The sequence below is a fragment of the Aegilops tauschii genome, chromosome 3 (genome assembly GCF_002575655.3).
Source record: "Aegilops tauschii subsp. strangulata cultivar AL8/78 chromosome 3, Aet v6.0, whole genome shotgun sequence".
Lineage (NCBI taxonomy): Eukaryota > Viridiplantae > Streptophyta > Magnoliopsida > Poales > Poaceae > Aegilops > Aegilops tauschii.
The window spans coordinates 552361431-552386661 of record NC_053037.3 but is presented as its reverse complement, the minus strand read 5'-3'; the positions used below and the strand labels follow the sequence as shown (position 1 = coordinate 552386661).

Here is a 25231-nt window from a genome sequence, read left to right as displayed (position 1 = left end):
AAAAAAACCCGAGAAAGAAACAAAAGAAAATCAAAGAAAACCCACTGCAAAAAAGAAAAAAGAAGCAAACAAAAGGGAGAATAAGGAAAAATGAAGAAAAAAGGAAAAGAAAGAAAAAACCAGGAAAGAAACTAAGAAAACTAAAGAAAACAAAGGAAAGAGAAAAACCAGGGTAATGAATAAAGAAATGAAAAAATTGTTGAAATCAATAAACAGGAGAAACACAGATAACCGAAAACAATAAAAGAAATAGAGAAAACTGAAAGAAAAAGAAAAAAAAGGGAAAAACCCGAAGTGAACGCATCAAACTTAGCGGGCGGAGGAACAGGCTTCAGACGAGATCGTTGATACTCTTGCCATAAGCGAGATATAGTTGTCGCGGTTCAGACCAATGCCCTCACACCTTCGCATTGTGCTCACTATATTTCGGCGAATCCTATTTGGCGCTGCAAGCACTGGTTAGTAGAAAGAGTAATAACCGCTCTATATTTCGGCGAATCCTATTTGGCGCTGCAGGCACCGGTTAGCAGAAAGAGAAATGTAAAAAGGCGCAGGCACACGTGTTCGAACCCGTGACGCCTTCGTTGCGAGGGCTACTCTCGAACCATCAGGCTATCTCCTCACTCGTGCAAACGTACTTCGCTTCTTTCTTTTATTTAGTTCTTCAGTTTTTGTTTTTGTATCCTTTTCTGTTCATTCTTTTTGTTTTCTTTAATGCATGGTTTTTTCAATTTTCGTGAATCTTTTCTCTAAATTTCTAAAATTTTAAATTAGATTATTTTATAAAAAATTGATGATTTTTTTTCAAATTTTATGATTTTTTCCAAATTTGATGAACTTTTTTTCAAAAACAATGAACTTTTTTTAAGTTTGATGATTTTTTTTCCAAATTTGATGATTTTTTTTCCAAATTTGATGATCTTTTTCAAATTGGATGAACTTTTTTTCTAATTGGATGATCTTTTTTTCAAATTGGATGAACTTTTTAAAAGTTCGATGACCTTTTTCCTGATTCATGATTTCTATAAATTTTGTTCGATTTTTTCTCCAAAAAAATCACTTTTTATTCTGAAATGTATGTGCAAGAAATAGCATGGCTATGTTTTGAACATTTCGCGCGGTAATCATTCAATAGTTCCTTGTAGCTCGAGTTGTAAGGCATTGTGCACTGTAACTAATCGGTGCGATCTCGAATCCTTATCGGAGCAAAAAATTTGGAGGTTTGTCGCGCTACAATTCCCCTGCGTGTGCCTGGGAAAATATGAGATGGATGTACGTGGATTAGGCCACAGAAAATATGACCTAGTCCCTCTCGTGGACGGCCCAGGTTATATGAGTTTCGGCCCGCTCCATGTGTACCCATCGCGCTCCGGTGAACGAGACGGACCCGGCGAAACGCGACGGCTGCCAAGATCCGCGCCGCGCCGCCTCGCCGCCGCGTTCGACGAGGGAGCTCGGGCACGCAAGATCCGGGCCGCGCAGCCTCGCCGCCTCGCCGCCTATCGTGAGTCTGATTCAGAGATGTGCGGGATGCGGGCCAGCGGCGCGGCAGCGTCGTGGGCAGTGGGGCGGACGCGCACCTGACGCGCACCTCTAGGACGACCCGGACGGCGCCGCCATCCCGGCGCTCCTCGACTCCCGCTTCGACGGCGACAAGCTCGACGCGCTCAAGCACGCTCTCATCTCTCGGGGCGTCGACGTCGCCCACATCGTGGATTCAGGCGACGGAATTGCGTATGTGCTTGTTGCGCAGGCGGCCACGAACTTGTCGGCTTAGTCGCTTGAGGTGAAAAAGAAGCTCGTCTACCTGCTCCATTAGGCCGCCCTCATCTTCACTTCTCCCTGCAATGCGACAAATCAGAGCCAAATCCTAAGTAGATTTGTTTGCAATTTTGTTTTCCTGCCTGTGATTAGTTGAGACAGATCGGAGCAGTTGTATACTCCGCATATGCCCCTCTGCCTCCCCTCTTGTTCCAAGTCCCTCTCCTTACAGTTTTTTCCGGCCCCTCCCGTAGCGTAGCTTAGATTTAGTATAGTTTGTTTGCGTCCTTCATGGCCTGGTTTGGGTGTTCCTCGTCGGGGTGGAGAGGCCGACGGGCCCTGGTGCCTTTCTTTCTCAGGTGGCCAGCAAATAAACTCTCTATGGTGTACTCTGGATCGGATCCTAGTTTCTTGTTTTCTTTGAGTCCAATAAATTCCTGCTTTCTTGCTCTTTTCTTGCCGGATCAGTGCACCAATATTTGTTCTCTTTGGCAGATATCCTCTTTAGGCGCTTCACTTTCCTCCACTAGCCAATCTGAGCGAGATGGTGTTGAGATGACGCATGCCTTTTCTCCTTCCTCTTGACATATTCTCTCTTTTTCTCCAGTGCTGTCCTCCCTTTCAATCACAAGCACCAGCTTTCAAGCTGTCCCAAGTCATGGATGATCTTGTGTGGTTGCTTTTCGCTCTCTTCAACCTCCCATGTGGAGGCCTGCTGTGCGGTCTTAGGTCTTGATTCTAGCTGTGAGTAATCCTAGTCGAACATGATCTTGATTCTAGCTGTGAGTAATCCTAGCTGAACAGACATGACACGTTTGCGTTCAGGCAAACTATTTTGTGAGGAAGTCTGAAACCTGTACAATGCTTCTCTAGTGAAAAACTTCTGTCTGCGTCCAGCATAGTGCACGGAGTGAAAAAAATCCACAAAATTAAAACATGTCTGTGGGTAATACTAGTCATATTCCAACCTCTACAGACTTGATGTTTTGCACTCGGGAGGTCAGAAATTAGAATGTGATGTTGCAATTTAGCTGTCTGAAAAAGTCTGAACCATATGCATTGTTTCTCTAGTGAAGAAACTGCACCTGTCCTAGTATAGTGCAGCGAGTGAAAGCGTCGAGCTTTGCTTTGTGTGTGTGGTCGCATGGATGCTGATGGTATTTTTCCATTAATACTACTTTTCTAAATTTTGGAGCCATTTGCATGTACTGTCTATTGATTGTGTGCTATTTTTTTTTATTTTTTCAGCGAGTAGAAAATGTTATTTTTTGGAAGATTCAAGGATGTTCGAGGAGTGACCAAAAGCATTGAAGACTTTGCCGAGCGAGGCAAGCAACCTACTCTAATCATGTTGAACCCATATTTGCATTGCACACTTCGAATTATTTTTCATGCATAAAGTATTGTTTTACTAGTATTGCTATGCTAAGTAAGTTAGCTAGGGTTAAACTATGCCTTATCTGCTCGATATTGACACCCCCTTTGACATTCTTAATACCCCTCCTTTCTAGCCCTCTTGGGAAATAAAGAAGCCATCAGAGGTAGAATAAACCTCAATCCCAAGGAAGTAGGAAATAAGACCAAGACGAGACATAGAAACTATTCACTAAGACGAGTATTCACAAAGGCAATCTACTCAGCGTCATCGCCGGTGATGATCATGTATCGACATATAGCATAAGAGTTGGACCACGAGATAAAGGTGGACATAAAGTGCAGGATCATGAGCACTCGCCAAGACTAGCCGTGGTCACCACTAAGACAAAACAGTCAGACCAGACACGAGGGGCTTTCTCAAGCAACTCACCATTAAGAAATGCATTCTTAGCATCAAGCTTAGAGACAGACCAGTGGCGAACAAATATCACATTGAGAAGTGTGCGAAGAGTGGTCAGGCGTGCCATACGAGCAAATGTCTCATCGTAGTCACATCCATGTTCCTGTTGAAAGCCGCATGTCACAAGACGAGCTTTGTAACGCTCAAGAGAACCATCAGAGTCTAAACCTTTGTAGATCCACTTACAAGTTACACGTGATGGGATAAGCACGGGGAGGGGGAGGGGGAGGGAAATGTGATCCCACATGTCGGTGCGCTCAAGAGCAACAATCTCCTATGCCATCACATGTCGTCGTTCGGGAAGAACATGACGACTTGGTAAGAAGTTGTCTTTAGAAGAGTAGCGTCAGAACACCCATAGCGGACAATAGGCGGAAGCGGGCGAGCACGGAAGCCATAAGCAGGTTGAGCTCGAGGAGGTGTGTTGCCAACAGAAGGAGACATAATAGTCGAGGATGGCGCATCTAAAGAATCCACGACATGCTGGCGACCAATGTAGTAAAGAAGAGTACGAGGGAGAATCACCGGGAAAGCCGCAGGTGACGGTGACGTGCGGTCTATAACGTATGGGAAGACACGGTGGGTTGGGTAGATGAGGGCAATACATGGGTGATAGCTATGTTTTTAAGGCGGTAAGGCGAGGCAATGCGCTGGGGGGGCGCCTCACTGCCTAAGCGCTAAGGCATAAGGCAAGGCGACGCCTTAGAGAGTTCTAAGAAGTAGAATTGAGCAGAATTTGGTAGGCAACTGCAGGAGAGGTCATGGTTGCTTTGCTGCTGCCTGCTGTCCTGGAGAGGAGGAACTGCAGGAGAGGAGGGGGAGGAGGATCTGCTGGAGAGGAGGGGGAGAAGCAGCCGGAGAGGAGGGGAGAAGCAGCCGGAGAGGAGGGGGAGAAGTTGCTGGAGAGGAGGGGGAGAAGCTCAAATCCAGCCGCCAGAGGTGGGGTTGGGGGAAAACTGAAACTGGTTAGGGCTCTCTCTCACCCTGCTAGTAACTGTTGGCGCCCAGACTCTGTTTCCCGCCCTTCTCTTCCCGCCCAGAGCTCTGTTTCCCGCCTGAACTCCCTGCCCTGTCTAAGGCGTCTTCATTTGCCTAAGGCGGGAAGAATGGCGCCTAGGCGGACGCCTTGGACGCCCTATGGACTAAGGCGGACGCCTTAGGCATGCACGTAAGGCAAGGCCGACGCCTTGTAACCTGGGGGCGCCTTGACGCCTAGGCGTCGCTTAGGCGACGCCTTAGGGACGCCTTAAAAACAGAGGGTGATAGGTTTATTAGGAAAAAGTTAGGAAATAAATATCCTTGATGGGGGAGGCCGAACGAGAGGATAATCATGGATAGAAAGAACGAGACTCATCAAAAGTCACATCCCGAGAAATGCGCATCCATTGACCGACAGGATCCCAACACCGATAGCCCTTGTGCTCATCACTATAACCCATAGTTCAAAAAAGTGCTAGGCGTTAATTGTGTGTTTTGCCACCGCCTTGCGCTTTTCTGATCAAAGCGCATGCTTATGCACAATTATGCGCAGATTAAGTGCAGTTATGCGCTAGGCGTTTTGCTATCGCGTAGAGCCTAGGCGAACTTAAGCGCTCGCTTAGGCACACCTTTTTTAACTATGTTGTAACCCAGGAGACACATTCAACAGACCGAGTAGTTAGTTGGGTGTGTTCACGGGGGTGGAGGGGAGCAACAAGAGTGTAGCAAACACAACCAAACAAACGAAGCGATGACTAGTCACGGGAACGACCAGAAATACGCTCGAGATGAATGTCATCCTACAAAGCAAGGAAGGCTGAATGTTGATGAGGTAGGTGGAAGTAGAAACAACCTCAACCCAAAAGTGTGGTGGAAGAGAGGCAACGATCTTCAACGTATGAGCCGCCTCAAGAAGGTGACGATGCTTGCTCTCAACAACAACATTCTGAGCATCATGTCCACGCTAAGAGAACCGAGCAAGTGTGCCCTGCTCAGCAAGGAATCCGCGCAACAAACGGTAGATAAAATCACGAGTAAAATCTGCATGAAAGACACAGATAGGAGTGGAAAACAGGGTATGAGGCATTGCTGCAAACTTCTTCCAAATAGACAAGACCTCACTACAAGAAGGCATAAAATATATCCACATGTGTCGAGAGATAATATAGTAGCAATAGCCTCCTTTCGAGGCAAAGGGAGCTGGACCCCAAACATCAAGTGAACAAGATCAAAAGGATTTTGAAGTAACACAACTTGTGTTTCCTTTAGGCTAGAATGAGACTTAGCAACATCAATCATGATTAGGGAAATGGTGGATTATTGGAGCATCTGGGATTGGATTAGTAGTAAGGAAACAAGGAACTTGGAGTAGCACAACTTGTGTTTCCTTTAGGTTAAAAGATATAGCTACTTGGATTCTAGGATGGAGATAACTTTGGCACTCGGATTTATGATGTTTGGATCTAAGCTTAGTAGCTTGCATGTGCCCCATATGAATATAATCATTAATACGATACATGTGGATCTGAGTTCATTTTGGTGTCCCTCCCCAAGAATGTTATGAGTACAAGATAATCATGGGAGGATGGTTTGGATTAATTCGAAGGAAAGGTAAACAAACCTAACAGTCTAAAGACACACCTTTAGAGACATATCCAAGAAGGCCACATCGAACTAAGGATGACAAACGAGAGCCACATGAGTGACCAAGACGATGATGCCACAAAGAGTCGGTAGACGAGGAGAGGCGGAGAGACTAGGGACGGTGTCATCAGAGGTAAGGTGAAGCCAGTCAAGCTCCTAGAGGGCTTGGGAGGTATAGCGTCGAGGGCCAACAACAAGTAGAGCATTTGTGTGAGGATCCTAATCAGAACAAGAGTAAAGTCAAGAAAGACCCTAGAACCAGAATCAACAATCTAACCACCTGAAATGAGCTGCATGGCTTGAGGAACATGAGCAAAACTAGGAACATGAAAAGATGAAGTGCTAAGAGTGCCTCGACTATCGATTGTGAGGGCAGTTCCTAAGAACATGAACATGAGAATTTGGAGGTCGAATGATCGACAAACTAGAAGAATCAGACGAAGAAGCACCAGGCGGTGAAGAAGTCGGTGTCGAAGTCGTGCAATTTTTGTTCCTCGTCAATCTGGCTTGGCGTCCTTCCCTTGTATGAGGGTTATGTGTCACGGACTTGACGTCGCATCCTATGTTGCCTTGTTGCGGGCCCTTGGCCCCGGCGACAGGTAGCGTCGTGCACACATCCTGTGGGTTAGACATTGCGGTGCCGATTGCCCCTGCTCCTGCTCCGCCGATAGGTGGTGCTCGAGCGTTTGGCTATGGCGGTTCCTAGCAGGGGAAGACATGTTGTGGGATCAAGGCAGCACACAAAGCAACCTATAGCCAAGCAAATAATGCCCAACCGGACTGGCATGAAGCGGAGAGTGCACGAGGGTTGTAGGGTAAGCAGTGAAAATGTCGTCAGGAGCAGACTTCTGCCGCCGTGAGATTTTGAACCTGGAGTCGAGGGTTGAGGGGATGATGATAGGGGAAGCGAGGAAGGTAGGAAGAGGGCACTTGGACGAGAAAGGCATCATCCACCCTATGCCTGTGCGTCAGCCGCGATGGTGGACGGTTGTTGGCAGATTCGATGTCTACACGTGGATCTACTACTCGGGATGGCATGACATGGTTTTTGTGGAGTGAGGTGCCACAACTATTGTGTTGTGTGGGTGAGTTTGGAGAGATAGAAGTCGTGTTGCACTCTAGTCTAGGCATTCAATTGTACAAAGTGCAACTTATTTAGAGTTTCTGTTCTCTCAAGCTTAAGGCTTTTTCTGAACCAAACCTAGCCCAAGCAACCCAACCTAGCTATAAAAGTTCTAATAGCATGAACTTATATCGATGTGGTTAACTTATGGAATTGTAAGAGCGCCGCTTAAGCACCAACAAATTTTTCCTGGAATAAAGCCCAACATGAGATTGGGTGAGTTAATCATTTTACATCCTTAAGCCCCAACATGCGCCAAGTTGGGTGGTGCCATACGGAAGTTTTTTTAGGAGTTATGATTGGAGTCTGGTGGCGATGTAGAACTGATACTCAGGAGATAGTCAGTTTTTTGGTGGATTATGAGATTTTAGGTCTAGTTGAGCATGGTGATTATTATACTGGTGGATAAATAGATCATTAATTAATCTTGGAACAATTTGGATTTAGTTAGGTGATTGTGAGCTTGAACCAAATTTCACGATGGATAAATAACTTCAATAGTACATATAAAGATCCATAGTCCGTCAATAGAACTTGGTGGTTTATATTGGATTTAGATAACCATGAATTTGGAGTTTATCTAAACCATGGTTATGATGTTGGTGGATTGCTTTGTATTAAATTCACACTTTTGGAGATTGATGAAGTTGGAGAACTTTCGGGTGTAGTATGATCAACCTTGGATATATATCAGATATATATAGGTTAGATGAGAGTTTGCAGCATCAATCATGATTATGATAATTGGTGGATTATTGGAGCATCTGGGATTGGATTAGTAGTAAGGAAACAAGGATTTTGATGTAACACGATTTGTGTTTCCTTTATGCTAGATGGGACTTAGCAACATCAATCATGAGTATGGAAATGGTGGATTATTGGAGCATCTGGGATTGGATTAGTACTAAGGAAACAAGGATCTTGGAGTAGCACAACTTGTGTTTCTTTTAGGTTAAATGATATAGCTACTTGGATTCTAGGATGGAGATAACTTTGGCACTCGGATTTGTGATGTTTTGATCTTAGATTAGTAGCTTGCATGTGCCCCATATGGATATGATCATGAATACGATACATGTGGATCAGAGTTGTTAGATGTAGGTGATTTTGGTGTCCCTCCCCAAGAATGTTATGAGTACAAGATCGTCATGGGAGGATGGTTTGGATTAATTCGGAGGAAAGGTAACTGAACCTGTTTGCGAAGCCGACAAACCTAACAGTCTAAAGAGACACCTCTAGAGACATATCCAAGAAGGCCACATCGATTTAAGTATGACAAACGAGAGCCACATGGGTGACCAAGACGATGATGCCACAAAGAGTCGGTAGACAAGGAGAGTAGAGAGACTGGCGACGGTGTCATCAGAGGGAAGGTGAAGCCAGTCAAGCTCCTAGAGGGCCTGGTTGTTATAGCGTCGAGGGCCCACAACAAGTAGAGCATCCGTGTGAGGATCCTAATCAAAACAAGAGTTAAAGTCAAGAATGACCCAACAACCAGAGTCAACAATCTAACCACATGAAATAAGCTGCATGGGTCGAGGAACATGAGCAAAACTAGGAACATGAAAATACGAAGTGCTAAGAGTGCCTCGACTATTGACTGGGAGGGAAGTTCCTAAGAACATGAACATGAGAATTTGGGGGTCGAATGGCCGAAAATCTGGAAGAATCCCCAAGTGGTGAAACTAGAAGTGTGTGTCGAAGTCGTGCAATTTTTGTTCCTCGTCGATCTGGCTTGGCGTCCTTCCCTTGTATGCGGGTTATGTGTCACGGACTTGATGTCGCATCCTACGTTCCCTTGTTGGGGGCCCTTGGCCCCGGCGACAGGTAGCGTTGTGCACACATTCTGTGGGTTAGACATTGCAGTGCCGACTGCCCCTGCTCCTGCTCCACCGATAGGTGGTGCTGAGCATTCGGCCATGGAGGCACCCAGCAGGGGAAGACGGGTTGTGGGATCGAGGCAGCACACAAAGCAACCCATAGCCAAGCAGAAGATGCCCAAGCGGACTGGCATGGAGCGGAGAGTGCACGAAGGGTGTGGGGGATGCGATGAAAATGTCGTCGGGAGCGGACTACTGTCGTCATCAGATTTTGAACCTGGAGTCGAGCGGTGAGGGGATGATGATAGGGGATGCGTGGAAGGCAGGAAGAGGGCACTTGGAGGAGAAAGTCATCATCCACCCTATGCCTGTGCGTCAGGCGCGATGGTGGACGGTTGTTAGCAAATCCGATGTATGCATGTGGATCTACTACTTGGGATGGCATGACATGGTTGTGGTGTAGTGAGGTGCCACAACTATTATGTTGTGTGGGCGAGTTTGGAAAGATAGAAGTCGTGTTGCACTCTAGTCTAGGCCTTCAACTGTACCAAGTGCAACTTATTTAGACTTTCTGCTCTCTCAAGCTTAAGCCTTTCTCTGAACCAAATCTAGCCCAAGAAACCCAACCTAGCTATAAAAGTTCTGACAGCATGGACTTATATTGATGTGCTTAACTTATGGAATTGTAAGAGCACCGCTTAAGCACGAACAACTTTTGCCTGGATTAAAGCCCAACATGAGACTGTGTGAGTTAATCATTTGACATCCTTAAGCCCCAGCATGCACCAAGTTGGGTGGGTGCCATACGGAAGTTTCTTTGAGGAGTTATGATTAGAGTTTGGTGGTGATGTAGAAGTGATATTCAGGAGATAGTCAAAGTTTTTTGGTGGATTATGACATTTTAGGTCTAGTTGAGCATAGTGATTATTATATTGGTGGATAAACAGATCTTTAATTAATCTTGGAACAATTTGGATTTAGTTAGGTGATTGTGATCTTGAACCAAATTTCACGATGGATAAATAACTTCAATAGTACATATAAAGATCCATAGTCCGTCAATAGAAGTTGGTGGTTTATATTGGATTTAGATAACAATGAATTTGGAGTTTCTTTAAATCATTGTTATGATATTGGTGGATTGCTTTGTGTTAAATTCACACTTTTGGAGATTGATGAAGTTGGAGAACTTTAGGGTGTAGTATGATCAACCTTGGATTGGATTAGGTTAGATGAGAGTTTGCAGCATCAATCATGATTATGATAATTGGTTGATTATTGGAGCATCTGGAATTGGATTAATAATAAGGAAACAAGGATTTTGAAGTAACACAACTTGTGTTTCCTTTAGGCTAGATGAGACTTAGCAACATCAATCATGATTATGAAAATGGTAGATTATTGGAGCTTTTGGGATTGGATTAGTAGTGAGGAAACAAGAATCTTGGAGTAGCACAACTTGTGTTTCCTTTAGGTTAAATGATATAGGTACTTGGATTCTAGGATGGAGATAACTTTGGCACTCGGATTTGTGATGTTTTAATCTGAGCTTAGTAGCTTGCATGTGCCCCATATGGATATGATCATGAATATGATACATGTGGATCAGAGTTGTTAGACGTAGGTCATTTGGTGTCCCTCCCCAAGAATGTTATGAGTACAAGATCATCATGGGAGGATGGTTTGGATTAATTCGGAGGAAAGGTAACTGAATCTATTTGCAAAGTCGACAAACCTAACAGGCTAAAGACACACCTCTAGAGACATATCCAAAAAGACCACATCGAACTAAGGATGACATACGAGAGCCACATGAGTGACCAAGACGATGATGCCACAAAGAGTCGGTAGACGAGGAGAGCGGAGAGACTGGCGACGGTGTCATCAGAGGGAAGGTGAAGCCAGTCAAGCTCCAAGAGGGTCTGGTTGTTATAGCGCCGAGGGCCCACAACAAGTAGAGCATCCGTGTGAGGATCCTAATTAGAACAAGGGTTAGTCAAGAATGACCCTACAACCAGAGTCAACAATCTAACCATCTGAAATGGGCTGCATGGGTCGAAGAACATGAGCAAAACTAGGAACATGAAAAGACGAAGTGCTAAGAGTGCCTCGACTATTGACTGGGAGGGAAGTTCCTAAGAACATGAACATGAGAATTTGGGGGTCGAATGGCCGACAAACTAGAAGAATCCCCAAGTGGTGAAACTAGAAGTGTGTGTCGAAGTCGTGCAATTTTTGTTCCTCGTTGATCTGGCTTGGCGTCCTTCCCTTGTATGCGGGTTATGTGTCACGGACTTGATGTCGCATCCTACGTTCCCTTGTTGGGGGCCGTTGGCCCCGGCGACAGGTAGCGTCGTGCACACATCCTGTGGGTTAGACATTGCGGTGCCGACTACCCATGCTCCTGCTCCGCCGATAGGTGGTGCTCGAGCATTCGGCCATGGAGGCACCCAGCAGGGGAAGACGGGTTGTGGGATCGAGGCAGCACACAAAGCAACCCGTAGCCAAGCAAAAGATGCCCAAGCGGACTGGCATGGAACGGAGAGTGCACGACGGGTGTGTGGGATGGAGATGAAAATGTCGTCGAGAGCGGACTACCGCCGTCGTCAGATTTTGAACCTGCAGTCGAGCGGTGAGGGGATGATGATAGGGGATGCGAGGAAGGCAGGAAGAGGGCACTTGGAGGAGAAAGTCATCATCCACCCTATGCCTGTGCGTCAGGCGCGATGGTGGACGGTTGTTAGCAAATCCGATGTATGCACGTGGATCTACTACTTGGGATGGCATGACATGGTTGTGGTGGAGTGAGGTGCCACAACTATTATGTTGTGTGGGTGAGTTTGGAGAGATAGAAGTCGTGTTGCACTCTAGTCTAGGCCTTCAACTGTACCAAATGCAACTTACTTAGAGTTTCTGCTCTCTCAAGCTTAAGCCTTTCTCTGAACCAAATCTAGCCCAAGAAACCCAACCTAGCTATAAAAGTTCTGATAGCATGTACTTATATCAATGTGCTTAACTTATGGAATTGTAAGAACACCGCTTAAGCACGAACAACTTTTGCCTGGATTAAAGCCCAACATGAGACTGTGTGAGTTAATCATTTTACATACTTAAGCCCCAACATGCACCAAGTCGGGTGGTGCCATACGGAAGTTTTATTGAGGAGTTATGATTGGAGTCTGGTGGTGATGTAGAAGTGATATTCAGGAGATAGTCAAAGTTTTTTGGTGGATTATGAGATTTTAGGTCTAGTTGAGCATGGTGATTATTATATTGGTGGATAAACAGATCTTTAATTAATCTTGGAACAATTTGGATTTAGTTAGGTGATTGTGATCTTGAACCAAATTTCACGATGGATAAAAAACTTCAATAGTACATATAAAGATCCATAGTCCGGCAATAGAAGTTGGTGGTTTATATTGGATTTAGATAACAATGAATTTGGAGTTTCTTTAAATCATTGTTATGATATTGGTGGATTGCTTTGTGTTAAATTCACACTTTTGGAGATTGATGAAGTTGGAGAACTTTAGGGTGTAGTATGATCAACCTTGGATTTGATTAGGTTAGATGAGAGTTTGCAGCATCAATCATGATTATGATAATTGGTTGATTATTGGAGCATCTGGAATTGGATTAATAATAAGGAAACGAGGATTTTGAAGTAACACAACTTGTGTTTCCTTTAGGCTAGATGAGACTTAGCAACATCAATCATGATTATGGAAATGGTAGATTATTGGAGCTTTTGGGATTGGATTAGTAGTGAGGAAACAAGAATCTTGGAGTAGCACAACTTGTGTTTCCTTTAGGTTAAATGATATAGGTACTTAGATTCTAGGATGGAGATAACTTTGGCACTCGGATTTGTGATGTTTTAATCTAAGCTTAGTAGCTTGCATGTGCCTTATATGGATATGATCATGAATACGATATATGTGGATCAGAGTTGTTAGACGTAGGTCATTTTGGTGTCCCTCCCCAAGAATGTTATGAGTACAAGATCATCGATGGTTTGGATTAATTCGGAGGAAAAGTAACTGAATCTATTTGCAAAGTTGACAAACCTGACAGTCTAAAGACACACCTCTAGAGACATATCCCAAAAGGCCACATCGAACTAAGGATGACATACGAGAGCCACATGAGTGACCAAGACGATGATGCCACAAAGAATCGGTAGACGAGGAGAGCGGAGAGACTGGCGACGGTGTCATCAGAGGGAAGGTGAAGCCAGTCAAGCTCCTAGAGGGCCTGGGAGTTATAGTGTCGAGGGCCCACAACAAGTAAAGCATCCGTGTGAGGATCCTAATCAGAACAAGAGTTAGTCAAGAATGACCCTACAACCAGAGTCAACAATCTAACCATCTGAAATGAGCTGCATGGGTCGAGGAACATGAGCAAAACTAGGAACATGAAAAGACGAAGTGCTAAGTGTGCCTCGACTATTGACTGGGAGGGAAGTTCCTAAGAACATGAACATGAGAATTTGGGGGTCGAATGGCCGACAAACTGGAAGAATCCCCAAGTGGTGAAACTAGAAGTGTGTGTCGAGTCGTGCAATTTTTGTTCCTCGTCGATCTGGCTTGGCGTCCTTCCCTTGTATGCGGGTTATGTGTCACGGACTTGATGTCGCATCCTACGTTCCCTTGTTGGGGGCCCTTGGCCCTAGTGACAGGTAGCGTCGTGCACACATCCTGTGGGTTAGACATTGCGGTGCCGACTGCCCCTACTCCTGCTCCGCCGATAGGTGGTGCTCGAGCATTCGGCCATGGAGGCACCCAACAGGGGAAGACGGGTTGTGGGATCGAGGCAGCACACAAAGCAACCCGTAGCCAAGCAAAAGATGCCCAAGCGGACTGGCATGGAGCGGAGAGTGCACGAAGGGTGTGTGGGATGCGATGAAAATGTCGTCGGGAGCGGACTACCGCCGTCGTCTGATTTTGAACCTGGAGTCGAGCGGTGAGGGGATGATGATAGGGGATGCGAGGAAGGCAGGAAGAGGGCACTTGGAGGAGAAAGTCATCATCCACCCTATGCCTGTGCGTCAGGCGCGATGGTGGACGGTTGTTAGCAAATCCGATGTATGCACATGGATCTACTACTTGGGATGGCATGACATGGTTGTGGTGGAGTGAGGTGCCACAACTATTATGTTGTGTGGGTGAGTTTGGAGAGATAGAAGTCGTGTTGCACTCTAGTCTAGGCCTTCAACTGTACCAAATGCAACTTATTTAGAGTTTCTGCTCTCTCAAGCTTAAGCCTTTCTCTGAACCAAATCTAGCCCAAGAAACCCAACCTAGCTATAAAAGTTCTGATAGCATGTACTTGTATCAATGTGCTTAACTTATGGAATTGTAAGAGCATCGCTTAAGCACCAACAACTTTTGCCTAGAATAAAGCCCAACATGAGATTGTGTGAGTTAATCATTTTACATACTTAAGCCCCAACATGCGCCAAGTTGGGTGGTGCCATACGAAAGTTGTTTTGAGGAGTTATGATTGGAGTCTGGTGGTGATGTAAACAGATCTTTAATTAATCTTGAAACAATTTGGATTTAGTTAGGTTATTGTGATCTTGAACCAAATTTCACGATGGATAAATAACTTCAATAGTACATATAAAGATCCATAGTCCGTCAATAGAACTTGGTGGTTCATATTGGATTTAGATAACAATGAATTTGGAGCTTATTTAAATCATGGTTATGACGTTGGTGGATTGCTTTATGTTAAATTCACACTTGTGGAGATTGATGAAGTTGGAGAACTTTAGGGTGTAGTATGATCAACCTTGGATATATCAGATTTATATAGGTTAGATTAGAGTTTGCAGCATCAATCATGATTATGATAATTGGTGGATTATTGGAGCATCTGGGATTGGATTAGTAGCAAGGAAACAAGGCTTTTGAAGTAACACAAGTTGGGTTTCCTTTAGGCTAGATGAGACTTAGCAACATCAATCATGATTTTGAAATGTTGGATTATTGGAGCATCTGGGATTGGATTAGTAGTAAGGAAACAAGGATCTTGGAGTAGCACAACTTGTGTTTCCTTTAGGTCAAATGATATAGCTACTTGGATTCTCGGATGGAGATAACTTTGGCACTCGGATTTGTCATGTTTTGATCTATGCTTAGTAGCTAGCATGTGCCCCATATGGATATAATCATGAATACGATACATGTGGGACAGAGTTGTTAGACGTAGGTGATTTTGGTGTCCCTCCCCAAGAATGTTACGAGTACAAAATCATCATGGGAGGATGGTTTGGATTAATTCGAAGAGATGGCAATTTTGGTGGTATATGATAACCTTGTGGGAGTTGGTCTATGTGAGCCTCATAATAGTTGGTATCAGAGAAATGGTGTTTAAGTGTTATATGGCAACCTTAATTCTCGCCAAGCAACACCTGAGCTGGATATGAAGTAAGGATATGGCCCTTGGACTAACCCTTATACTCCACCTATTTGATGAACATCATGACCATGTTTATGAGTTCTTGGACAAGTTTGTGGTTATCATCATTGATGACCTCTTGGTCTATTCTCCCTCTGAGGAAGATCATAAGCAACACCTGAGAATGATTTTGGATAACTTCAAGAACCCCAGTTATATGCCAAGTTCAAGAAGTATGATATTTGGCTAAAAGAAGTAGGGTTCCGATGACATGTTTTGTCCATAGAAGGTTTGTCAATAGACCCGTCAAGGATAGAATCCGTAACCAACTGGAAGTCCAAACAAATGTGAAGTCGGAAGTTTCATCGGACTTATGAGTTATTATCGCAAATTTGTGAAGACTTTCAAGCATCACCGATGACCTAACTCTTGAAGAAAGATAAGAAGTTTGAATGAAGGCCCAAGTGTGAAGTGAGCTTTCGAGAGTTTAAGAAAAGGTTAGCCACCCTAGATATTTATACGAGTTTTGAAGTTATTGTGATGCATCTAAGCATGGACTTCGTTCCGTCTTGATGCAATAAGGAATCTTCCTAGCCTATCTATCAAGGCAACTACGTCCTCATGAAGAGACTTGCCCTACCCATGATTTGAAAATAGCAACAGTAGTGCATGCTTTAAGTATGTCTTCTTCTAGATGGGTGGATTTGATGAACCACTATGACTATGATATCTATTACCATCCTGATAAGGCCAATGTCGCAGTGGATACCCTCAGCGGGAAGTCGTGTCCCTGTTCTGCCTTGACCAAGCAGAGCAATAGTGCTACATGAAGGCTTCGAGAAGTTTGGTGTAGAGCTAGTCAATAGTGTCTATCTCACTAACTTCGAGATTAGACCCACTCTTAGGATGAATCAAGAAGTATAGAAGAAATCAATGAAATGATCAAGCATGGGAAAGCCTTGCATTCTCAGAAGACAAGCAATGTGTTCTTTGGTTTGGAGGTCGCATCTGCATACCTAACCAAGAAGGTTTGAAGAAGTGGAATCTACAAGCAGCTCGGGACACCCCTTTATTCCATCCACCTAGGGAGTACCAAGTTATACCAAGACCTCAAGAAGTTGATGGTGGAATGGAATGGAGTTAGATATAGCCGCCCTTTTGTTACCAACATCTCAGGATGCAAGCGCGGCGGGTTGCAGCTAGCCCGTACTTGCTTAAGCGGGCTCACCTGGTTTATGCGGGTTGATGCGGTGGTTTGCATAATCCCACGCTAGTTATTGCGGGTTAATGTGGCGTCCTGCATACGCCGCATGCAGCCAGCTCGTGTAATTTGGTGGAATGACTTCAGACGCAACTGAACTAACGCATGTAGCTCTTGATATTTGAGGTTCTCTCTACTCCAGATGTTCTGGTTGAGCGCCACTACTGTGAAGACCGTCAACCAAACGACAACATGGATGAAGGTTCAGGAACCGCAACTTATGTTGCGACATGCGAGTTGAGCGACACGCCGTCATCGATGAACCAGAGACCCCGGCGCATGGCGGGGCCTTACCATGTGGCGCTCTTGCTGTCTCGAAAGATGTCGGAAGCTAAGTGTGAAGCATGGTTGCATGAGTTTTTTGTAGAACAAGACAGAACGAGGAGGTTTCGCATCTTTTGCGGGATATGCGACAACCCGTCGGGCAACGCGGTCACACTCGCGTGAACTCGCATGCACAAAGTTAGCGAGATCTTTTTGCGGGGTGGACTAGCGGTTTAACTGGCAGTATTGTCCCACTTGCACCCTTACCATTGTCGAATTAAGGCCATGACTCTATCAGGGTCATAATTGACCATTGCCTAAGCTTGCCATCCTCAACCCATTACTTAACACCAAAAACATTTGCGAGCCAACTAGCAGATAACTACCTCTTCCAGATTTGAAGTCCCCACAAAGTTCCCAAGAAGGTTGTTGTATATAAAGGTACAAAGTTGACCTCCAAACCTGGAAGAGATTCCAAGAAGCTTTTAAAATCAAGTCATCCATCAAACGGGGCCTCTGCAAAGAAAACCACACATCGACCCCCACCCCTAACCAACTTACTGCGAGATCTCAATTCTTGTCGTTGCTAAAGCTATATGTCAGAAGTTATGCCATCGAGTGCCTCGGTTCAGTGAAGCAATCTGATTGAAGAGCAAGCAACTTGAAGTGAAGACTGTCGCTGAGCAATTTTTGTAAGCAACCTCACCCAGTGTTTTGTATCACATCACTTAAGATAATATAGATCAAAATTTTGGACCCAACTTTTAAAATATCGACACGGGGGAGTATATACCATCCAGTGGATTCTATACTAGCATCGTTCTTAAGGAAAGTTCTGCCCGATTGTTCAAACTGTATATGCCTAACACCAAAATACATCAAGATGCAAAGGCCGGCATCTTTAACTGTACCAAGTGCAATTTAGTCAGAGTTTCTCCTCTCTCAAGCTTAAGCCTTTCTCTAAACCAAACCTAGCCCAAGAAAACCCAGCCTAGCTATCAAGGTTGTGATAGGACAGACTTATATCAATGTGCTTAACTTACGGAATTGCAAGAGCACCGCTTAAGCACCAACAACTATTGCCTGAAATAAAGCCCAACATGAGATAGTGATTGTATGAATCAATCATGTTACATCCTTAAGCCCGCAACACACACCTAGTTGGGTGGTGTCATTCTTAAGTTGTTTTGAGGAGTTATGATTGGAAAATGAGATAGTTTGATGGTAATGTAGATGTGATCTTCAGAAGATAGTCAAAGATGTTCGGTGGATTATGAGATTTTAGGTATAGTAGGTGAGCATGGTGATTATTATATTTGTGAATAACAATATCTTTAATTAATCTTGAAACAATTTGGATTTAGTTAGGTGATTGTGAATTTGTGATTTTGAACCAAATTTCATGGTGGATTACGAGATTTTAGTTGGATTTAGTTAGGTGATTGTGATCTCGAGAAGATAGTCAAACTTGTTCGGTGGATTATGAGATATTAGGTCTAATAGGTGAGCATGATGATTATTACATCGGTGGATAAAAAGATCTTGAACTAATCTTTGAAAAATTTGAATTTAGTTTGTGAGATTGTGATCTTGGACCAAATTTCATGGAGAATTATGAGATTTTAGGTGGATTTAATTTGGTGATTGTGATCTTCAGAAGATAGTCAAAGATGTTTAGTGGATTATAAGATTTTAGGTCTGGTAGGCGAGGATGATGATTATTATATTAGTGGATAAATAGATTTTCAATTAATCTTGGACAATTTGGATTTAGCTAGGTAATTGTGATTTTGACCCAAATTTCACGGTAGATTATGAGATTTCAGGTGGACTTTAGTTGATATGACTTTTGAGGAGGTAGTCAAAGATGTTCGGTCGATTATGAGATTTTAGGTCTAGTAGGTGAACATGATGATTATTGCATTGGTGCATAAATAGATCTTCAATTAATCTTGAAGCGGCAGGAAGCACAATCCCACAATAGGCGCTTAACACAAAGATTCATGGGATAGAAACATACCCCGTATCAACACTATTCCAAAAAGACCGCCACACTTTGGCCTATGACTTTTAAGCAGTATGAAGTGCTGAAACAGAACCCATTCTGGTGTGACATGATGGAAAGCTATGGAGTCTGAACAACTACAGAACTGACGTCATCCAAGCACTTGGTGGTGTGGAAGGTATCCTGGAACATGCCTTATTTAAGGGAACATACTACTGTATTTCCCTACTTGGGAGGGTTTGTTTTGGGAGAAGGCTTCAGGTTTGAGGAATCAATCAAGTACAAAAAGCTGACAAATGCACAGCGTTCTCAGCTTAATCAAATCCCCAACAAAAGATTTACCCTCTGGTGGTCGCCAACCATGCATTAATCGTGCACACGTATATGTTAGTTTCCACTTTTCAGGTTCAGCTAGAATATTAACTGGTTCCCCGGCCCGGGTCAAAGCCCCTCCTCCAGCAAGCAATGAACAAGATCATGAAGGTAATAATCATGCTAACTGTAGAAAATCTAGCATTATGGCAATATCTCTGTTGTAGTAAAAGAATCTTTATTTAATAAATGACATGCTTGTTTATTTTCTCTTTTGACAGTCAAATCCTGCTCTGTATGTGCTGAGGGAGAGAATCAGAAAGGGTCTAAAGTTGTATTCATCTGAACCCACCGAGCCATATCTGTCTTCACAGAACTACGGAGAGATATTCAGTAATCAAATCATACGGTTTGTGGATGACATAAATGTCTATCGAGTTACCATTCACAAAACCTTCGAGGGTAACCTGACGACCAAACCAATCAATGGTGCCATCTTTATTTTCAATCCAAGAACTGGTCAACCAACTATTTCTGAAGGTTTGTTCCCTTTCTTTTGCTTTTAGCTCTAGTTTTCTTGCAATTATGGCATAACTGCGAAGCATCACAACTTGGAAGACTGGCCTAAATTAAAATGGTTTATAATCTGCAGGTCATCCACACAAGTGTATGGGCTGGACAAAAGCGTCTAGTTTCTCAGCATAGTAATCGCACCAGTTTTCCTCATTCTTAGATTTAACTGAATTTGCATATGCATTCCGCCACAGCATGGAACTCACCGGCCAGATGGTGACTTTGCCAGCGAATCTCCCAGAGCATGAGTTCCTTGCTGACTTGGATCCATTGGGACCTAGTCGAATGAAGCTCCTCAGCTATCACCTCAGGTTTGTCTCACTACCATTTTCTATCTTCAAACCCAACCTTGTGATTCTTATCCAAAATAAAAATTATACAAGTAGCTGAATTTCAGTGCACAATTCTGTAACGCCTGATCAAGCAGATTTATGTCTTTCCATGAGCGGCTAACTGTATCTCCTGGGACATTTGAATTCTGAATGTGAATATTGAAATGCATTCTATACAAAATTCAGTCTTTCCAACTCACACTGCACTGTACATACAAATTTATTACTGTTGCTTCTTTTGTTAATTGCACATTTTACAAGTGATTTTTTTCCTGGGTAGTTTCAGTGTCGAAATTGTTGATTCTGTTGTTTTTGGGAAATTCTGGTAGTATATCCTTTTTTGCCTGTGAGCCATTGTCTCTACTGATGTTGTTTCTTTCTTGCCACATTCTGTTACGGAGTGCTTTTTTTGGGTATGATCCAGAGTCTCATATACTGAACTGTTCGTTCTGTTGTTCCTTTGCAGGATTTGACATGACATGCTAATATTTTGGAGAAAAACAAGCAGTGGGATGGTAAGAAGTGCATCATTTTGACCTGTCGGCGAACATCTTGGGTCAGTGGTTATGTTCGGGAGAAGAAAACCTATCGTGGTTAGTGGTCATTACTTGTCAAACTGTATCATTAGCGTCAAGTTGATGTTTCGCTTGGTGTTATCATCCTCGTCTAGTTGATGCTTTGTGATTTGAGCTTTTTTAATGAAGCTTAATGTGTTATTTCATCTGGTTGCTCTTCTTCTTAAGATTGGATTACTTGCAGATTTCTTTTTAGCTGGATTAAGTTTACTATGTCAGTCAGTGTTTTGTTACATATTTCCGTCAGTCAGTTCTGTGCCTGAGACCAAATCAGTTGTTCTGGGCCTGGTCAAACCGCTATTGCTTCAGCCAGTTCTGGGATGGTGACGCCTTGAAGAGTGTGGTCAAAGCAAGCCAGGACATCACCCTCATGGCCACGTAATCACCACCCCCACGCCCATCATTTGATCATCAATGAAGCACTGCGGCATCAGCATTAATTTTAACCATCTTGGCACTGACGATGATGCCTCACACCTAGAGAAACTGTGAAATAAGAATAATATCAGTAAGTGTAACTGTCCCTTGAGAACTTGGAATAAGTGATCATACTAAGAATTATATCAGTAAGTGTAACTGTCCTGAAGATGATAAGTGTTGCACTGCCCCTCAGTTATTGTTTCTGTTTCCGTGGAGCAACGGTCATATAATATTTGGAGACCTGACGTCACCGGCACGTCTCATATGATCGGATATTCTTATGGCCGTGCACCAAGCCTGTGTGTGAACAGAACATTTGTCTGACCATCTCGCTTCGCTTGCTCAGAGACACGGATATTCTCATGTTCATGCAGTCAGGCCACAGAGACACGATATTCTCATGTTCATGCAGTCAGGCCACCAACGGCAGCGAGTGTGTACATTTGTCTTTAGACCAGTATGAACTACTCGGGTAGATGGCTGCATGGCAGCGCTGGACACTCTGGGTACTCTATTGTTCTTGTTCATCTTTAAGAATGCACTGATATATTCAATGTTCTCTAATTACTGTCAGAAATATCTATTGTTAGCGTGGCAAGAAACAGAAGAAAACGAATAAGTAGGAATGTATGATACAAATTTCTGAGCATACATTCTATGATAGGAATTTTATGATGTGGTCTCTATAGGTATCGACTTTGTGTTTCGCCGTTTCTAGGTTAAGATATTTGTGTGACATACTGACATCAAGCCTTAGCAGTACATTTCTAATGCTGTTTTGGCCTGAATCATCAATTCTGTTGACGTACTTACAGTATTTGTGTGGGATTATAATATCTGAAGCTCTGGACATGTGCAGAAAAAGGAGGCACCTGCTTGGCAAGAAAGTCTAAATTCAGAATATATGGCTGGACTACTTGAACCTTTTGCATAATTTTTTACTGGCAGTAGTTCAACAATTTACAGTTAGCATTTTAAGAAAGAGTATTTGCATGTGTGCATCTTCAGCCCTGTTTCTTCTCTTTTATGTCAATGCAATATGTTACAATTTTAAATGAGGCAATTGACGCATGCTTTCGGGAGCGACTAGTATAGAAAATGGCCCTCCGGTACAAGAATAGAAAAATCGAAGCTGGGCCATTGGATTGAGGATGGATGGCACAGATTCTGCTGGAGGATGTGTACAGACAAATCCATGCTTCTGTGCAAAAAGGACCTTCGTCTCCGTTGAATTTGCTTCCTACATTCTGTGCCATCAAACGAGAGCCACACCCCTATTTCATCTCCCAACTGCTTCCCGACGGTGGAGGCACTCCAGCTCCGGCGTCACAGCGGCATGATCTCGGCGGTGACCATGGGTGGCGACTGCGACGACCCGTCGACCCCGTCCCTAGGGTTCTTGGTCTTGGCCTTGATAATTTCTAGGGTTCATGGTCTGGTGGGAAGATTGAATTATTGGCCTTAATTGTGAATATAAATGAGCTCACATGGCGGTCAGATCCCTATTCTAGGATCCGATCTCTCCTCTCTGAAATCAACAAAGGTATGACGAACAAGGGGGAAACTAGCTGTCAGATCCCTGTCTTAGTAGTTGTAAACAATTGTGTGGATTAATTTATCAAATGCTTTTACCCTGAGCTTGAACTACAGGGTTGCAATGTTTTGGCATCAACACTTGTTAAAATATTAGCAGGGCAATAGCATCAAATTAAGCATATATTCTGAGATGGTCTTCATATACATGCCATATTGCTGTAAATTAGTTAGGTCTGTTGGTGGATGATAGAAGTAGGGAAAATGACTGAGTTTGGTACTTTGATATGATGGAGTGACCACAACTTACATTTGGCATTTTGGCTGACTAATGACGAAATGGTAGTGACCCGAACGATTTCTGTGCAAATTAGTGATAGAAGAGATGAAACTTATAGGCCCAGAAACAATTAATCATACAGCATCGATGTTCTGAACAGAAATATGTGTACTTGGTCTCAAGATGAATATTCTGAACAGAAATGTTGTGTGTTGAACACCTTTCTTATTTGGTCACTCCATTTTTGTTCTACAAACAAAATTAAGCTGAATGTATATCATAATAGCATTGTCCTGAGATGGGATAACTAGAGCTTGGGGTTACGGGTTTCCTGATAAGTAATGCTGCATGTGTACTAGTTAATCAGTTATCAGTCACTCCATTTTGTTAACAAATCTCATTCTTAGATGGGGATATCCGAAGTCTAATTTGTGTTCTCTTTTGGTCACGGCGAAATGCGAGTCTGCATATTGTACATTAAGAATAAATAGAATGTAGCAAGAAGTCAATCCAGTCCTTTAATTTTCTCTCAAAAGAACAGTAAAAAACATTTGCCAATATGCGGTCTTCTGTTGTTTCTTATGCATTATGTGCTTTGTAGATACTAGCTGCCCTATAGGCATCAAATATACTGGTTGTACTACAGTCAGAACTAAAATGTTTGGGAGAAATGTCAAGTTGTATATTTTGTAAACCTAAACTTTTGGTCTAGCTTTTCTGTTCTGAAACCTAAATAACAGGCTGATTTGGCATTGTTGCCGCTTGCATGCACATGGTCGTGTTTCCTAATTCTCCTATTTCCTGTCCAGAGGGTTTCAGAATAATTGATCCATCCATGACGTACGCAACATTGGCGAGATGAGAGAGCCGTTTGTTCAGCACGGGAGAAGCTCGACCAAGGTGAATAATATAAGTTGTACAACAATAATGGCTGCAGTCTCTTTTCCTGAAATTTGACTAATAAGAAGTTCATGCCGTGGTGTTTGATTTGGATATTATTTTTCTGAATGACGAACAACTGTATTTGATAGTTCTGAATTTGGAATTTTTTAGTTGATTGTGCTTCAGTACATAGATTGAGTACATATATATATATCATATGTGAGATTATATACGTGGAGATTAAATCCTCCTCTAGCAAGGATTAACTGAATGGTTCAAAGCTGACAAGGATTTGCTCCCATAGATGAACTAATCCCTGCAGCCTGTTGTGGGTGATCACCCAAACCCAGCAGAGACCTGCAACTGAACAGAGCCGTAGGAAGTGATATCTTTCTTGACAAGATTTTCTTGATTACATGTACAAAGAGGGGGGAAGGAAGATTGTCTTTGAATGATTTGAGGGCCATGTGAGGAAGAAATTTTTGATAGGTGTTAGCTCTCTGTTGTATAACTGAATGGTCACCAGTGGACAGTACCATGTATGCATTCGACCTCAAGGTGCAATCCTGGTCTGCTCTCGACTCGGCGGGCTAGGTTCCCCTGCCGCTCTACGATCGGCATCGGCGGCACGGTGTTTGTGTTCGGCGTCCGCGTCAAGGATCACAAAGCTCTATGAGCTCTGCTTCGACACGACCACCAACATGACCTGTTCTTGTACCAAAAACGACCCATCTTATGTATCAATTGATATTTATGTATGTCTGTTGTGTTGTGTTCTGGTAGGGGTGTTCCAGATGTTTAGTTCTTTTTTTTTTTGAAATGTCCAGATGTTTAGTTCTGATTGAAGAGGCTGGCTTAATTTTGTCATGTACTAAAATATTTGTGATGAGGATTTGTTGTCGTTGATGTTGTGTACTCAAATTTTGTGATAAGTATTAACATACCTCTTTGCCCAACTTTCTTGCATAATTAGTGGTGTCCAATAGTGTATTTAAATATGTGCGGCTTTTATGAGATTAGGCATTACTGTTGTGTAGAATTGAAATCTTGAAGGACGTAACGAATGGAAAGAAATAGATATGGTGGTTATTGTAGACGTGTGGGACATATCTAACTTTACCAGGGGGTTTTCTTGAAATGTACGTTTAAGTAGACTGAGATCCCTCGAGGGAAATCTGTGCCATCCACCTTCAATCCAATGGCCCAGCTTTGATTTTTCTATTTTT

General features: G+C 43.3%; 1 protein-coding gene across 9 annotated transcripts; it reads left to right on the top strand.

The window, feature by feature from the left end:
- The first annotated feature begins 1170 nt into the window (after positions 1 to 1170).
- On the top strand, positions 1171 to 24961 carry LOC109747189 (pre-mRNA-processing-splicing factor 8A-like). Of its 9 annotated transcripts, none has more exons than XR_012205590.1 (7): positions 1171 to 1786; positions 3010 to 19581; positions 19692 to 19950; positions 20063 to 20114; positions 20213 to 20294; positions 20782 to 20908; positions 21075 to 21971. XR_012205590.1 is itself a non-coding variant. In XM_073511055.1 (7 exons), the coding sequence occupies exons 2-5, from the start codon at positions 19564 to 19566 to the stop codon at positions 20201 to 20203; spliced, it is 318 nt and encodes a 105-aa protein (XP_073367156.1). In that variant the 5' UTR covers positions 1340 to 1786; positions 3010 to 19563; the 3' UTR covers positions 20204 to 20294; positions 20782 to 20908; positions 21075 to 21971. The 9 variants fall into 9 exon arrangements, 2 of the variants coding, with proteins under 2 accessions (XP_073367156.1, XP_073367155.1); XR_006672522.2 differs by lacking the exon at positions 21075 to 21971 and adding exons at positions 22170 to 22853; positions 23933 to 24961 and having other exon boundaries at positions 1173 to 1786; positions 20063 to 20294; XM_073511055.1 differs by having other exon boundaries at positions 1340 to 1786; positions 20063 to 20077; positions 20178 to 20294.
- The last annotated feature ends 270 nt before the right edge of the window (positions 24962 to 25231 follow it).